This window comes from Mobula birostris, chromosome 11 (genome assembly GCF_030028105.1).
Source record: "Mobula birostris isolate sMobBir1 chromosome 11, sMobBir1.hap1, whole genome shotgun sequence".
Lineage (NCBI taxonomy): Eukaryota > Metazoa > Chordata > Chondrichthyes > Myliobatiformes > Myliobatidae > Mobula > Mobula birostris.
Genome location: NC_092380.1, coordinates 10,159,111 through 10,176,728, shown reverse-complemented (window position 1 = coordinate 10,176,728; position 17,618 = coordinate 10,159,111). Strand labels below are relative to the sequence as shown.

At 42.2% G+C, this 17,618-nt stretch overlaps 1 protein-coding gene, 1 long non-coding RNA gene and 1 other non-coding gene across 3 annotated transcripts; 2 read left to right on the top strand and 1 right to left on the bottom strand.

Annotated features, from left to right (window-relative positions):
- The first annotated feature begins 1,039 nt into the window (after positions 1–1,039).
- Positions 1,040–9,936, top strand: rpl3 (ribosomal protein L3). Its single transcript, XM_072271608.1, has 10 exons — positions 1,040–1,133; positions 1,674–1,866; positions 4,309–4,477; positions 4,733–4,868; positions 6,350–6,536; positions 6,820–6,980; positions 7,437–7,538; positions 7,629–7,724; positions 8,324–8,443; positions 9,829–9,936. Exons 1-10 carry the CDS (start codon positions 1,131–1,133, stop codon positions 9,871–9,873), a joined length of 1,212 nt encoding a protein of 403 aa, XP_072127709.1. The 5' UTR covers positions 1,040–1,130; the 3' UTR covers positions 9,874–9,936.
- LOC140204802 (uncharacterized) lies at positions 3,828–17,583 on the bottom strand. The gene is made up of 3 exons (XR_011887710.1): positions 17,423–17,583; positions 14,256–14,339; positions 3,828–4,261 (listed from the first exon to the last, which is right to left on the bottom strand). It is a non-coding gene; the product is annotated as an uncharacterized lncRNA (long non-coding RNA).
- LOC140205644 (small nucleolar RNA U83B) lies at positions 6,660–6,754 on the top strand. Its single transcript, XR_011887912.1, has one exon. It is a non-coding gene; the product is annotated as a small nucleolar RNA U83B (small nucleolar RNA).
- Positions 17,584–17,618: the final 35 nt, after the last annotated feature.

The following is a 17,618-nucleotide window of genomic DNA, read 5'->3' as shown; positions in this document are numbered from 1 at the left end:
GTGCCTTACTCAAGGACACAATATGCCGCCTCAGCTGGGGCTCCAACTCATGACCTTCAGGTCACTAGTCGAATGTCTTACGTGCCCACATACTCAAATACAGCAGCCAATTAATCTTCAAATATTACTGAAACATTAAATATGCAATGGTAAAGAGCCACCCAAAAATTATAGTGTAATTTCAATGATAAGGGAACATTAAGGAATTATTTTTCTACAATTAAACATAGACAACAGAACTACTATCTGGTAGGGTCAGTAGACAGTACCCTCACTCGTGAATCAGAGTGTAGTAGATTCATAGCTTATTGGAGTTGAGCACAATAGTCTAGGCCAGGGGTTCCTAACCTTTTTATGCCATGGACTAATAGCATTAGGCAAGGAGTCTGCACCCCAGGTTGGAAACCCCTGATCCAGACAAATGGAAATGAATAAACAGTCCAAGTTTCGGGCCAAAATCTTTCATTAGTCCAGTAAACCACATCAGTTTATTCATTTCCATTGATTCTGCCTAACCTGCTGTGTTCCTCCAGCATTTTGTGTGCGTTGCTTCTGACTCCAGCGTCACGAGTCTAGGCAAAATGCGCTGCTACTGGGAGAATGCTATTTTTTTAATTGGAGTTGCCATCCTTCAGATAAGACATTAAACAGTGGATGTGAAATAAATCATAATAGTGTTTGCAGGCAAGGCAGGGGTTTCCAACCTGGGGTCCACGGACCCCTCGGCTAATAGTCGGGGTCGATGGCATAAAAAAGGTTGAGAACTCCAGTTGCAAGGAGCTTTACAGAGCTGTTATTGTTCCGCGTTGCTGACTATGAGAACTTTGCTCTGTCAAAAAAAAGCAGTATTTTTTCCTTCAAAAACGTTTGCAGAGGTGAAAAATATATCCAAAAATTACAACCATCCCTTTGCACGTAGGAGGCAAAGAACATTGTAGGGAATGCGGGATAAATACTAAAGTATGGAAAAATACTTTAATATATTGGAAATAATTCCAAGTTTAAAGTTTTAAGCGCGAATAAGTATAATATGACGCAGGCGGAGTAGTTCACGGAAGTGACGTCACGCCCCGGTATAAAAGGGCGAACGCGGGGCGCAGTTTTCTCTTTCTGCCAGGCCTGGTTGAGGAATGGTGAGTTGTGTAAAATAAGCTGATGTGAATCACTGCCATCCGCGTACCTAGCGCTTTTCTGCTGCTGCCAAATTATTTCAGCCGCCTTTATTAAACATATTAACGTTATATTGATCGGATGTTTTAAAGTTAAAGGTGCTCGATGACAGCTTTACCCTCTTGTGAGGGGTACAAAATGGCGATCACTCGCTGACAGCAAATCCGATTAAAATCGGAGCCATCCTCTTTGTTCATCCTCTGCGGTTTGAATACAGGGCTGTTACGCGCATCCCATTCTTGTTCGGAGCTGATATTTCTCGTGTTAAAACTAGTTGAAGGGTGAATTGGTCTACTCTAAAATGGACTCGTATAAACTGGGTCTGCAAAGGCGGTTCTGTAGTAGGCGGGGAGGGCGGAATATCGGGGATTTCAGTCTGTCGAGTTGGTTGATTGTTCACCAACTCCTGTATTGAGATAGTTCTGCACCTCCAAGGGGTGTAGTTTTGTATGCAGCAACACGTATCTAGTTAACTTTTCTTTTTGTCTTTGCCCATCTTTCAGTCTCACCGTAAGTTCTCGGCTCCCAGGCATGGCTCCCTGGGCTTCCTGCCCCGCAAAAGGAGCAGCAGGCACAGGGGGAAGGTGAAGAGCTTCCCCAAGGATGACCCTAGCAAGCCTGTCCATTTGACGGCCTTCCTGGGGTACAAAGCCGGCATGACCCACATCGTGCGAGATGTCGACAGGCCTGGATCCAGTGAGTAATGGTTTAATATTCACGTGTGTGGTTTAAGAACAGAGGGAACTCAGCAGTAGGCCATGCGCATCTTTGTTCCTCCCCTGCTATGTGTTATCTCTTTGGCCTCTTCTAATAATGTTCCAAGTCTCATGTCTTAAACCAGTGACCTAAATTTCCCCCACGATGTCTTGTAAGCATTCATGCTGTGAGGACCCATTGCTTTTGATTCTTACTATCTGAGTAAGCTCTATGCCTGCATTTTAGTGCCTGCTTGTACCATATTGCACTCTTAGTCTATGGAAGAATCAATACCAAGCAGGTTGCATGCAATCGTTGTTTGCTGTGTGCTTAAAATTTTACAGCAGTGGGCCAAGTGCAGCCAGACAGTCTTGAAGAAGGGGTCCGGTCCCAAATATTGACTGTTCATTGGTTTCCATGGATGCCACCTGACCTGCTGAGTTCCTACAATAGTTTGGTTGTGGAAATTTTGCGAGTATCTCCTTAGTCAGCATGGAAGAGTTGGGCTGAAGGGCCTGTTTTCTTGAAACTGACAAGATGTAGACATGTTGCTTGTTGACCTGGCTCTTCAAGGAATTGAATCTGGTCACATTACCCTATATTCTATTTGGAAAGTAAATGGTTTTCTCTTGCCTTCCTGCACCATTCCCAGTTGAAAAGCTCCAATTTGTTTCCACCGCCCAGGAGTGCATTGAGTTCCAGACCTTTACGCTTGTCCCATCTCCTATACTGTCTGTTACTTGTATCCTTGTGAGTACAAAGTAAATTTCATTATCAAAGTACATGTATATCACCGTATACAACCCTGAGATTCATCGTCTTGTGGGCATACTCAACAAATTCATAGAGTAGTAACTAACAGGATCAATGCAAGGTCAATCAGTGTGCCAAATACAACAAACTGTGCAAATGCAAATATAAATATGGCAATAAATAATGAGAACATGAGATGAAGTTGTAGAGGCCTTTGTGGGAAGCATCTCAATGATGGGGCAGGTGAGTGATATTTATCCCCTTTTGTTCAAGAAAGAGCATGATGGTTGGGTAGTAACTGTTCTTGAGCCTGGTGGTGTGAATCCCGAGGCTCGACTTGAGCCTGGTGGTGAGAATCCTGAGGCTGTACTGGATGGCAGCAGTGGGAAGAGAGCACGACCTGGGTGGTGGGTATCGCTGATGATGGATGCTGATTTCCTACGGAAGTATACCCCAGATTACAGTAAAGATAAGTTGATCAAAAACAGTGGCAGCCAGATTCCCACTCAAGCCATCGTTTTCCACTGAAACAACAGGAATTCTGCAGATGCTGGAAATTCAAGCAACACACATAAAAGTTGCTGGTGAACGCAGCAGGCCAGGCAGCACCTCTTCGTAGAGATGCTGCCTGGCCTGCTGCGTTCACCAGCAACTTTGATGTGTTTTCCACTGAATACAGTTGACCCATGTGTACTGAGCGAGTGCACATCAACAATTGAACTTGGAAGGTAGGCATTGAAGGACATGCTAGGTACATATCCACAGCCAGTGTCTACTTAGAATGTAATTGAAACTGGCACAGCTGATCTTCAGTGACTTTCTGTGGGCTGCAGAAAATGGTTTAAAAATTACTTTTTAAATCTTCTTTTAAATGAATCTCACAGTTGTATATGGTACTTTGATAACATTTACTTTGAACTTTTAATTTTGAGGTCTAATGAACAGCATTATGAGGTGCTGTTCATTCATGCACCGACGTATAGTTTAGGGTCTTGGGCAGTGAGGTAAGACTTGGTCATACAATGGGCTTATTCTAGTCTGCTCTGTGCAACAATTGTTATAAAGCTGCTACTTCACATTAGTTCACTTGATTTATGGACCTGTTGAACTTCAAATTGTGTAACTTCCCAGTTGTGTTAATCTGAATGATGAGGGTAAGAGGCAGATATAATTTGTTGGCGTGAACAATGAATTACAAAGTACATTTATTATAATTTATTAATAACACTTAAAATATGTGGTTGAAAATGGCACTGTTTGTACAACTGGATTAGAGCAGGGGTTCCCAACCTTTTTAATGCCATGACTGTTATCATTAAACAAGGGGTCAGCAGATCCCAGATTGGGAACCCTTGGCTTAAAGTGATGGCTTGTGTAACTACACATGATGATAAACTCGACGGGCGGACATAAAACAGTCACTAGTAGTGGCTTTTGCTGAATGTCGAGTTTCCTGACCAGTGTGGTAAAAATGGGCTTGTATGATTTTGCCATTGGTAACTTTTTTTTCTTTGTTCTTCGCCAGCACCATGTGGCTTAGCTGCAGTGGTAGAGGCATTGTGTCGTTTGACGGGTGGGGTTGTCTATTCTTCCAGCTGAATCAGAGCTGTTCCCATGACTGGGTCAACCAGATGTGATATTGCTAGGGGAAAAATACAAGTTGTTAATATTTCTGATAATTTCTTGCAGAGGTGAACAAGAAGGAGGTGGTAGAGGCAGTTACAGTGATTGAAACTCCTCCGATGGTAATCATTGGCCTTGTCGGCTATGTTGAAACTCCACGTGGTCTTCGTACTTTTAAAACTATATTTGCGGAGCACATGAGTGATGAATGCAAGAGGCGTTTCTACAAGAACTGGTAACTATGCCAAACAATTCTAGCGTCACTTCTGTAAATTATTCTAAGCGGAATGGTGCTAAAATTTGCATTTGATTATCAGCAGCTCCGCTCGACTGTGGAAACACAGTTCGATGAGCTCTGGCTCTGCTTGTTGGGAGGAAAATGTCCTTTGAAACCAACAATGAGCCGCACCTTCTTGGTGGTGCTGATTCCTTCCGCTCGCACTACGTGTGATGAGGGGTCGCGCCAATGTTCTTTTGTCTCTTCATGAAGGTACAAATCTAAAAAGAAGGCTTTCACAAAGTATTGCAAGAAATGGCAAGATGAGGATGGCAAGAAACAGCTGGAGAAGGATTTGAACAGCATGAAGAAGTACTGTCAAGTAATTCGCATCATTGCTCACACACAGGTAAGCTTTGGGACTTGACCTAATTAACTATCTGGTATCTAGTATAAAACATCTTGCTTTTGGCTTGTACTGTCTCTGTAATTGCTTTTCATGAAGCGATTGTATTTGTACGATGCCATACATAGCCTAAAAAGTCAGTGAAATCTTCACAATAGTGGATTTTTATTGCTTTTCATTTCTACATTTTAGATGGGGCACCACCCCAGCTTTTTGTTCACTGTTCTGTGATTGTAAGGCCTGGTCATGGGGTCTTTAAGGGTTATAGGTGGTGACAACTTCATAATACTTACATGTGATAGTTGGCCAAAGATTCAAAGTACGCATTATCAAAGTGTGTATGCAGATTACCATGAGATTCTTTTCTGCAGACAGTCACAAAACAAAAAAAAAACGAATATCATGCAAAAACAAATTAGGTACATGACAAAAATTGAGCAGAACTCACATATTAAACATCAAACTGCAAAGCCTTGAAACAACAAACATGAGGAAATCTGCAGATGCTGTAAGTTCAAGCAACACACAAAAAATGCAGGTGAACGCAGCAGGGCTGACGAAGGGTCTCGGCCCGAAACGTCAACTGTACCTCTAACTATAGATGCTGCTTGGCCTGCTGCGTTCACCAACATTTTTTATGTGTGAAGCCTTGAAACAGTCTAGGAATGTACAGTTTGGTTCACTTCATTTTAATGCTGTGTTGTCAGTTGACTGCTGATGGGATATTTGGCTATAGATGTGTATATGAGAACTTCTGTCCAACTTTGGGCTGTGGAATATTTGGAAACAATGGAGAAATAGTAATTGGGGTTGTGCACATGGGCTTTTGTTACCTGTTGCCATGCATTTAAGGTGGTTGAACATGTGGACTCATAGGTGGATAACAGTATCATTATATTTAACTTTTCAAATCAAGAACTTTTCATAATCTCAATCTTCAGCTGCATTAGTGATATTTGAGTATTACTGGAAGAATTTAATAGCATTTTAATTTACAATCGGGGTAGCTTGGAGGGTAATGGAAGTTCAAATTATCTGAGTACATATATGTTACCATATATAATGCTGAGATTTTCTGATAGGCAATCACAATAAATACAAGAAACACAATAGAATAGGTTAAAGACTGCACCCAACAGGATGGACAACAGCCAATGTGCAGATAAAAACCAACGAACTGCAAATACAAAAAGAAATAATAAATGAATATTTGAGAAATGTGGGTGATATCGTAGTTGTCCATAGCATAAAAGGGTTGGGAACCCCTGCTGGGAATGTGGAGAGAATAGGTTGCAGGTCAGATTAGTGCTGAATATGGAATTGCTCTAAGCAGGTGTAGGCCGGTGTAACCTATCTCATTTGGAAATGTAGGGCAAGTGTAGACTGCCACTGGAGGTTTGAGGAGGATGATATAAGAAATGGGTAATTGGTGTACTGTTGTCCTTCAGAGCTCAGCTCTAATCTTTGATTTCTACTTTCTACAGATGCGCTTGCTTCCTTTGCGCCAGAAGAAATCCCACATGATGGAGATCCAGTTGAATGGTGGAACAATTGCTGATAAAGTTGACTGGGCAAGAGAGAAGCTGGAACAGCAGGTTTCTATCAATTCCATATTTGGTCAAGATGAGATGATCGACGTCATTGGTGTAACCAAGGGCCATGGCTTCAAGGGTAGGCAGCATACTCACTTAATTTAAGATGCTTAATTCTTAAGTCGCCAGGAAGTTAACTTATCCAAGGCTTTATCAAGTACGGAATTGGTCTTCAGTATAATACAATGCTCTGTCTTCATTGGGAGTATACTATGATGATAACATGGAATAAGTGTTGGTAATGGCACCTGATTCTGATGAGGAACCATTCCATGCTGCCTTCCTTCTGAGATCTCCCATGAGATGAAGAGTTGTATCTTATAGACTGCACATCTTTAATGATTGTCCTTTCTTTTCCCAAGGTGTGACAAGCCGATGGCACACAAAGAAACTGCCGAGGAAAACTCACAAAGGTCTACGCAAGGTTGCCTGTATTGGAGCCTGGCATCCTGCCCGTGTGGCTTTCTCTGTTGCTCGTGCTGGTCAGAAGGGTTACCACCACCGCACTGAGATCAACAAGAAGGCAAGTATTGTGATCGAAATGGCAGGATTTAGTGTTAAGAGGATGCTCTAAAGCAAATGTCTTTGCTCAGTCATTGAGCTTTGAAACTGGCTAAACTGTGGGGAGGATTTCAGATGCTGACATTTCTGAAGCAGTTCGTTTTTTGCTACAATGTGATCTGACATTGCTTGCTCACCTAAGTGAATTTCTCAAATGTCCATTTTTTAAAAAAAGACCAGATTGTTGATTTTAATCTATATGCAGACAACTGAATTTTTTTATATAACTGGTGAAATCCTTTCAGGTGGCAATTGATGAAGTAGTATTATCTCCTGTGACTAGGTTTTGATTTCTGCACCTTGGGTTAGTACAGCTGGCATGATACTGTCTACAGCTCAGTGCAGATTAGTATCTTGGCATTCCTATTGTGCCAAATCCCTTTAGAGCTGCAGTCTAATAGAAATAACCCCTTTGCAGATCTACCGGATTGGAGCGGGCTTCCAGAAAAAGGATGGCAAATTAGTAAAGAACAATGCTTCTACTGAATATGATCTGACAGACAAGAGCATCAATCCTCTGGTGAGTGAACAGAATGTCAGTGGCATTCCACTTATGTGGGCCGTCAACTTAAGCCTTAGGTTCTAACGGTTACTCTCATTGTTCCAACAGGGAGGATTTCCCCACTATGGTGAGGTGACCAATGACTTCCTGATGGTGAAAGGCTGTGTAGTTGGTACCAAGAAGCGTGTGCTCACTCTGCGCAAGGTGACTGCCTCTTTGTTTTATTGTATCTTGTTGGTTTCCACTATTTTTACAGGTGGGCAATTTGGAAGGAATCCCTGGAGCCAGGCTGTTAAATAAACGTGTGACTTGTAAGTCGGTCTGAAAGTTTTAGGACTAGTTATTGTACTGGACTGCCAGATGAGAATCATAAAGAATACTGGGTTAAATGTTTGGACTTTGGTCATGATTGGATACCTCCAATGCAGGGTAGGTAGTTTATTTCTATGGTATGCTAATCCTGCTGAGTTATGATAGTTTGCTCTGAAGTCTGCCATTAATGGAGCTTCCTTTAGTTAGGGTGAGGCAGAAGAGATTAATAGCAGGTTTATTCATGGGATTTGGGTGCATTGGCATTGTTGGAACATGATTATCTTGACTGGTTGCAGTCAGTGTGGAAGACTTGTATTCTTGGACAGTAGAATTGCTAGGATTATAAAGCCCACTTAATTAGTGGAAGTGTAGTCTTAATATCTGTATTTCAAGTTTGTGAATATGTTGACTGTTTGATTGGGATCGATCTGTTCAAGTTTGGCCAGCAGTTCCTTCTGCAGATTGCTTACTGTTCACTCTGAATTCTGCAGTCACTGTTGGTTCAAACAAGCCGTCGTGCTTTGGAGAAGATAGACCTGAAATTCATCGACACCTCTTCCAAGTTTGGTCACGGTCGCTTCCAGACTATTGAAGAGAAGAAGGCATTCATGGTGAGTGGCTCTTAGAATTGTTTGTTTTTTTTTATAACCAGTCTTTACTGAATTGCAAACGGGGCAGAGAGCAAAAAGCCTGTGTGATCTTTCATCTGCTGAATGTGCTTGGGCTGTTAACGGGAAGGTGATTTTTCATTAGGCTGCTTACTCCTCAAACTTGCTATATACTTCGTTTTGAGATAGTACTAATCTGGTTAGAGTGAACTTCATATTCCTACGTATCCTAGCAACTTTTCATTGTGTATCAAGAATTTACTTTAAAGATTCTGCTTTTCCTTGGAGTTTCAATGAATCATGACGTGTGCAGAAAGTTTTGTTGGGCCCAAATTGCTTAGGTGGCAAACGTCTATCCATAATTTGGTATCCTCCCACAGGGGATTCCTTTCAGATCAGATCTCCAAACCCATCTAGGATGGTCATAGAGCACTACAGCACAAGAATAGGTCCTTTGGCCCATATAGTCAGTACTGAATTCTAAGTAGTCTTAACCTGCTCTTGAACCATAGCCCTCCATTTCCCCACTCCAGCAGACATGAACTTTGCCTGTCCATTTATGATAATCCCTCCAGATATTAGTTTGTGAACCTTTGAACTGCATTCTAATGCATTTGCCTTATTTAAGGATGCAGTTGGTACGGTGCACGGCCTCATCAATGTAGTTTATGCACATTGTGCTTGTGTATTCCACTCCATTGCTTGAGCAATGACATCTGCTGTTACATCTGTACTCTTTGGTAAAGTGTATGCCTGATATTGATCCCCTTGCTCTCGATTCTGCCATCTCCATCCAAATGCTTTTATATTTTTCCTGCCAATTTTAACATTAAGCTCCATTGAACAGATCTGTCCACTGTATTCTTGTAGCTGCTCCTTTGGTACCTCAGGTAAAGTGCACCAACTCATACATCTTACTAACCAGCAAAAAATCCATTTATATCTACTCTTTCCTGTTAGCTGACTGATCTTCTATCTGTATTGCATCCTCCAGTAAGCTTAGCATAGCATGTTAAATGTCTTCTGGAGACTGGTCCAGTAGCGTAGCAGTTACCATGCTTTATGGGTGGCCCGGGTTCTCTTTCTGCCACTGTCTATAAGATTCTTTTTCCTGTAGTCCTGGTTGGTAGGTTAATTGGTCATTGTAAATTGTCCCATGATTAGGCTGGGATTAAATTGGGCGATTGCTGGGTGGTGTGGCTCGAAGGGCCTATTCTGCGTTGTATCTCAAATAAATGTAAATTCACAGGTTTCCCTTTGTCCACAGCACATGATACTTGGGTCATTAGATTTGTTTTACCCTGTTGAATTACTGTTCTCAGGATTGATTGGCTTTGTTCTGACTAGGTCTTGTGATTTGCTGATCACTATTGTCTTTCTCCTTTCAGGGACCACTGAAGAAGGATCGGATTGCAAAGGAAGAAAGTGGATAAATTTTGAGCCAATGATTCTAATTGGTCAATAAATACTGCTTTTAAAAAGCAAATTATATTAAATTTTTGGTCTTTATGTGTTCAGTTATTTGTTTCCAAACTGCTTTTCCATTTCCTTTGCTATTAATTCACCACAGTTCCCAAAGTGTATAGCATTCCTTTTGGGGTAATTATAGCAGTTGTCCCATTCTTGGCTTAGCATGGTGTCATCTAGAACTATATTCTCCCTGTTGCTTTGCCATCTGGGTTTGTAGCATAATTGGATTTAGCTATAGGGATAACAATACCAATCAAAAATGTGGGTCAACAATTACTAGATGTGAACTACTAGCAAGATTACTGTGAAGCATTTTCTTGTAGTTTTCTTATCAAACCCAAACCTAACACTTTGATTTTTGACTGGAATTTTCCTTAAAATTGCCGTCAAATTTGCGAATCCATTAACACCTGTTTTAATGTCTGATGGAGATGATGCCTAGCTTTAAAAAAAACATTAGCTATGTTGTATATTGTACAATTCTACATAGAATTGGATCTAGTATAATTGACACATTTACATTAGTTGGTGTAGTTTTGGATTGAGAGCTACATCAGGGAGGACTGGTGTTTACAAATGCTTAACAGCTTTTGTGATCTTGAACCCTTCTATCTTTTGATGTCGCGTCCTTTTCAAGGCGGTTAGTCCACCTTTGGTCTCCACCTGGCACTCAGCTTTCATCTGTGGCTCCCTGTAGCTGTTTGCATGCGACAGCGGCCACACCCCGGGCAACGGCTCAGACAAGCTGGCTAAACCAGGTGAGGGTAGCTGACGGGTCTCAAACCCTCCCTCGGTGAGATAGGGAGTTGTCTATCCCAGCATGTGAAGACAGACTCCGGCGGATTGAGCGGACGAGACCAATGGAAGGTCCAACGGTCAAGAAGGCGATCTCTGCAAGCGTTGTGGAACGTGTAGAGCAGGACAAGACCCAGAAGACATCCTGGTCATCCACTGCGCCTAGTCCCATCTCCAGCCGTCTCGACTCTGTCTTGCCACTGGATCCAGATGGGAATTGGGAAGAGAGAGTGAGGCTGACGCTGCGCAACTCTCCCTCACTTAAATCCAAGTCACGCGCTAGTCTCGACACCACCAATAATGGTGTCGAGGTCCTTATTGACGTACGATGGATGGACGAACAACAACAATCTATCAAGTTTTAGTCCAAAGGTCAAAAGATCCAGTTCCCTTTGTTTTGTCTGTAGGCCAACATCAAAATAACCTGTATGATCTCCAGCATAAGCATAGTCACTTAGCAGACTAATATTGATATGTGGTGGAAAGTGACTGGCTGCATTTTGGCCTGGTATGGGAACACCAATACCATAGAGTGGAAAATCCTGCAAAAGGCCCAGTATATCATGGGTAAAACTCCCAGCCATTGAGCACATCTGCGTGAAACATTGCTGTAGAAAAGCAGCATCAATTATCAAAGATCCACATCACCCAGGCTGTACAGTTGCTGCTGCCCTCCAGGTAGAAAGTACAGGTGACTCGAGACTCACCACCAGGTTCAATAACAGTTACTATCCCTCAACTGTCAATGCTCTTGAACAAAAGGGGATTACACACTGACTTGGGTTCTTTGCAGGAATGGGACCTGCTCTCAGGGTTTCATGACTGGCTGTTATTTGACATGACAAGGATGCGGCCTAAGAGCTTTGCTCTCCTTCGGGTGGGGAGGGGAGGTCTGAGATTTTGTGGCTCTGGAGATGGGTGGACCAAAGGTAGGTGTCTGCAGGAATCCGGTGTGTTGGCAGATGGAAGATTGAACGCAACGAGCTAGCTATGTTCCCAGAGACCTGAGTACAGCTCAGAAAAAGCAAAGTAATGGATCGTAAAACAGCAAATTATGTCTCCCCTCTTGCTGTGAAATGGAGGCACCTTTCCCACAGGAGAGAGCCTGTGGTATGTCAAATACCAGGTAAATAGGTAGTCTTTGGGGTACTGCAAGTCAGTTGCTTTTCTGGATGCTTGCTGGTGGGTACTGATGCTTTTTTTTTGCTGGTCAGGGAGGGGGATCATACTGCTGCTTACGCATGGGAGGGGAAGCTTTGGGGTTCTAAGATTTAACTCATTCATTCTTTGGGAGCACTCCTGATTTTGTGGATGGTTGCGAAAAAAAAATTCAGGATGTATATTATATGCATTTGTCTGCCATCAAAAGTTACCTTTGAAACCTTGTTATTTATATTTTCATTTGCACAGTGCTGTTCATTGATCCTGTTTACAGTTATTATCCTATATGTCTGCAGAGTATGCCCACAGGAAGAAGAATCTCAGGGTTGTACTCTTGACAATAAATTTTACTTTGAACTTGAACTTAATAGAAATGTCACCAAAAACTTTGAAAACTTCTATCCATGCACAGTGGAGAGTGTCCTCACTGCTTTGGACACAGGCTGTTATAGAAACACAACCTCAGGAAGTGGTGACCACAGCCTAGTCTATCACAGGAAAAGCCCTCCCCACCATTGAATGCATTTGAACACCCAATTGCTGGAGAAGTGTTGCAGATCTCGGAAGGGATTGAACCAAGGGGGATAGAATGAAGTCGATGTACGAGGACATGAGTTCAGTGGGGCAGGAGCAGGCTGAGAATAGGCTTACCTGGGCCTGGACAGTCAGGTTTGTGGATCTTTACGATTTGAATACATTGTATGGTGTGCTACCACAAGAAAACAGTGCCCATCACCCTGTCCAATATAGGCCATGACCCCACCTTAGGTCCCACACCAGATTCAAGAACTCCAACAACCATTGGGCTCCTGCATGGACACGGATAATTTCAAGGTAAATTTATAATAGAATGTTCAAGACAATCCTGAGATTTGTTTCCTTACGCACGTACACAGTAAATCCAAGAAGCACAAAATGATTGAAAGGCTGCACCCAACCGGATGGGCCAACAACTGAAGTGCAAAGGATGACAAACTCCAAATGCAAAAGAACACAATAATATAAATTAGCTCTAAATATTGAAAGGGAGTTGAAGAGTATAGCTTGTGGGAACAGTTCAGTGACTGGGCAAGTGAAGTTATCTCTAGTTCAAAAGCCTGAATGCTGAGGTGTAATAATTTACTGAAACCCACTACAAACTGATTCTACGAACTACAAACACAATTTCGAGGGCTCTACAACTTGATGTTTTCAGTATTTTCTACTTGCAATTTGCCTTTCACATTAGTTGCTTGAGATTAGCACTATTTTGTCACAAGTACATCGAAACATTCAGTGAAACTAAGTCTTGATGTTCTTGGGGCATCCCCTTCTGATTCCAGTGTCAACATGGCATGCTCACAGTTTATTAACCCTAACCAGTACATCTATTTGGAATGTGAAAGGAAACCCACATGGTCACATGAAGAACATACAAACTTATTAAAGGAGATGGTGGGAATTGAACCCTGGTCTGACAGCTGCTGCTAAAGCTAACCACTACACCGTTTTGCCCCCCTAGATGTCAGTCTTTGTTTATGTATAATTTTTTGAAAATTCTATTTGTTTTTCACTGTAACTACCTGCAAGAGACTGGTTCTGGAGGTAGTGCTTGGTAATATATGTGTACTCTGATAATAAATTTACTTTGAGTTAGACTTAATGAGGATGGAGAAGAAATCCAAAAAAAATGCTTTGAGAGATTAGGTGTCCCAAATGGATCTATAAAAATGGAGATCAAGCCCGCTCTACTTGCTTTACATTTATGATAGTTTCAATGGCATATTTAAGTTTGCTGACAATACCACTGGCCAAATCAAAGGTGGTGTGAATCAGCATGTAGGAGGAAGACTGAAAATCGGGCTGAGTGGTGCCATAACAACCTCCCACTCAATGTCAGCAAAACCAAGGAGCTGATTATTGACTTCAAGAAGAGGAAACCTGAGGTCCTTCAGCCAGTCCTCATCAGAGGTGGAGAGGGTCAGCAACTTTAAATTCCTTGGTGTTATTATTTTGGATGACTTGTCCTGGGTCCAGAACAGTGGACGACGCGGCTCGAAGGGCCAAAAGGGCCTACTCCACACTGTAGGTCAATAATAAGTACAATTATGAAATATGCACAACAGTGCCTCTACTTCCTTAGGAGTTTGCAAAGATTCAGCATGACATCTAAAACTTTAACAAACTTACACAGCTGTGTAGTGGAGTGTATATTGACTAGCTGGATCATAGCCTGATATGGAGCCACCAATGTCCTAGAACGGAAGATCCTACAAAAGGCAGTGGATGCGGGACAGGCAAAGCCCTCCCCGCCATTGAGCACATCTACCCAAAACATTGTCGCAGGAAAGCAGCATCCATCATCGGGGACCCCCACCACCCAGGTCATGCTCTCTTCTCTTTACTTTACCTTATTTTACTTTATTGTCGCCAAATAATTGATACTAGAACGTACAATCACCACAGCGATATTTGATTCTGCTCTTCCCGCTCCCTGGATTACAAATATTAAAAATAGTAAAAATTAGTAAATATTAAAAAATTAAATTATAAATCATAAATAGAAAAGTGTTAAGTAAGGTAGTGCAAAAAAACCGAGAGGCAGGTCCGGATATTTGGGGGGTACAGTCCAGATCCGGTCAGGATCTGTTCAGCAGTCTTATCACAGTTGGAAAGAAGCTGTTCCCAAATCTGGCCGTACGAGTCTTCAAACTCCTGAGCCTTCTCCAGGAGGGAAGAGGGACAAAAAGTCTGTTGGCTCGGTGGGTCGTGTCCTTGATTATCCTGGCAGCACTGGTCCGACAGCATGCGGTGTAAAGTGAGTCCAAGGATGGAAGATTGGTTTGTGTGATGTGCTGCTGAAGGTGGTACAGGAGCCTCAGGACTCACATCACCAGGTTCAGGAACAGTTATTACTCCTCAACCATCAGGCTCTTGAACCAGTTGGGATAACTTCACTCGCCTCATTGTTGAAATGTCTCAACAACCTATGGATTCACTTTCAAGAACTCTTCATCTCATGTTCTTGATATTTATTACTTATTTATTAATTAGTTTTTGTATGTGCACAGTTTGTCATCTTTTGCAGACTGTTCTGCTTGAATGCCCAAGTTGGTGCAGTCTTTCACTGATTCTGTTCTGGTTATTATTTATTGAGTATGCCCACAAGAAAATGAATTTCAGGGTTGTATACGTGTACTTTGGCAATAAATTTACTTTGAATTTAAGATGTGCGCAGCTTGGTCAAGAAAACTGCTCAATAATCAGAATCAGGTTTATTATCACCGGCATGTGACGTGAAATTTGTTAACTTAGCAGCAGCAGTTCAATGCAGTACATAATCTAGCAGAGAGAAAGAAAAAATAATAGATAAAATAAAACATAATAAATAAGTAAATCAATTACAGTATACGTATATTGAATAGATTTTTTTTAATGTGCAAAAACAGAAATACTGTATATTAAAAAGTGAGGTAGTGTCCAAAGCTTCAATGTCCATTTAGGAATCAGATGGCAGAGGGGAAGAAGCTGTTCCTGAATCGTTGAGTGTGTGCCTTCAGGCTTCTGTACCTCCTACCTGATGGTAACAGTGAGAAAAGGGCATGCCCTGGGTGCTGGAGGTCCTTAATAGTGGACGCTGCCTTTCTGAGGCAGCTCCTGAAAAATGTCCTGGGTACTTTGTAGGCTAGTGCCCAAGGTGGAGCTGACTAGATTTACAATCTTCTGCAGCTTCTTTTGGTCCTGTGCAGTAGCCCCTCCATACCAGACAGTGTTGCAGCCTTTCAGGATGCTCTCCACGGTACAACCATATAAGTTTTTGAGTGTATTTGTCGACGTGCCAAATCTCTTCAAACTCCTAATAAAGTATCCTTTTGTTCCATTGCACTCCTCTGTGACCTAACGTTCTCTGTTATTTTTCTTACACTGGTTTGCCCTCCCAAAGTGCAACATCCCACTGTATTAAATTCCATCTACCATTTTTTTTTAGCTGGTTCAGATCCTGCTACATGCTGACCACTTCACCCTCAATCTTGGTATCATCCTCAAATTTGCTGATCTTGTTTTCAACATTATCATCTAAATTACTAATATAGATGACAAACAACACCAGATCCAGCAACAATCCCTGCAGCACACCATTAGACACAGGCCCCCAGTCTGAAAGACAACCATCTACTACCACTCTCTGGCTTTTCCTATTAAGCCAATGCTGAATCTAATTAACTGCTTCATTCTGAATGTCAAGCGACCGAATCTTCGTGATTTTTATAAATGACCTGGACGAGGAAGTGGAGGGATGGGTTAGTAAGTTTGCTGATGACACAAAGGTTGGAGGTGTTGTGGATAGTGTGGGGGGCTGTCAGAAGTTACAGCAGGACATTGATAGGATGCAAAACTGGGCTGAGAAGTGGCAGATGGAGTTCAACCCAGATAAGAGTGAGGTTGTTCATTTTGGTAGGTCAAATATGATGGCAGAATGTAGTATTAATGGTAAGACTCTTGGCAGTGTGGAGGATCAGAAGGATCTTGGGGTCTGAGTCCGTAGGACACTCAAAGCAGCTGTGTAGGTTGACTTTGTGGTTAAGAAGGCGTACAGTGTATTGGCCTTCATCAATCGTGGAATTGAATTTAGGAGCTGAAAGGTAATGTTAGACCACACATGGAGTACTGTCCTCAGTTCTGGTCGCCTAACTACAGGAAGGATGTGGAAGTCATAGAAAGGGTGCAGAGGAGATTTACAAGGCCTGGATTGGGGAGCATGCCTTATGAGAATAGGTCGAGTGAACTCGGCCTTTTCCCATTGGAGCGACGGAGGATGAGAGGTGACCTGATAGAGGTGTATAAGATGATGAGAGGCATTGATCGTGCGGATAGTCAGAGGCTTTTTCCCAGGGCTGAAATGGTTGCCACAAGAGCACACAGGTTTAAGGTGCTGGGGAGTAGGTACAGAGGAGATGTCAGGGGTAAGTTTTTTTACTCAGAGAGTGGTGAGTGCATGGAATGAGCTGCCGGCAACAGTGGTGGATACGATAGGGTCTTTTAAGAGACTTTTAGATAGGTACATGAAGCTTAGTAAAATAGAGGGCTATAGGTAAGCCTAGTAATTTCTAAGGTACGGACATGTTCGGCACAACTCTGTGGGCCGAATGGCCTATATTGTGCTGTAGGTTTTCTATGTTCTATGTTCTGGAGTAGCCTCCTATGCATGACTTTGTCGAAAGCCTTACTAAAGTCCACGTAGACAACGTTCACTGCCTTTTCTCCATAACTTTTCCGGTAACTTCCTCGAAAAATTAAGATTGTTTAGACACGATCTACCACAGACACACACAGCCACACTGACAATCGCTAGTCATAGAAAAATACGGTTCAGACACAGGCCATTTGGCCCATCTAGTCCCTGCCGAACTATTTAAACTGCCTACTGCCATCGACCTGCACCGGGACCATACCCCTACCATCCATGTACCTATCCAAACTTCTCTTAAATGTTGAAATCAAGGTCGCATGCAATCAGACTGTGTCTATCCAAATACTTACATATACTGTCCCTTAGAATACCTTCCAATAACTTACCCTCTACTGACATCAGGCTCATCAACCGATAATTTCCAGGCTTATTCTTACATCCTTTCTAGAACTTTTTATCTGATTTTAAAATATAATTACATGAAAATTAAACTTCCTTTAAAAAATCTAATTATTGCCATCATTTCAGGCATCTGTATAGTCCTTCCGTCTGGGACCAGAGGAAGGAAAAGAGGTGGGAATT

Coding starts and splice junctions, on each gene's coding strand:
- rpl3 (XM_072271608.1), top strand. Junction 1,867..4,308: donor TGTCGACAGGCCTGGATCCA/GTGAGTAATGGT, acceptor AATTTCTTGCAG/AGGTGAACAAGAAGGAGGTG. Junction 6,981..7,436: donor GCACTGAGATCAACAAGAAG/GCAAGTATTGTG, acceptor ACCCCTTTGCAG/ATCTACCGGATTGGAGCGGG.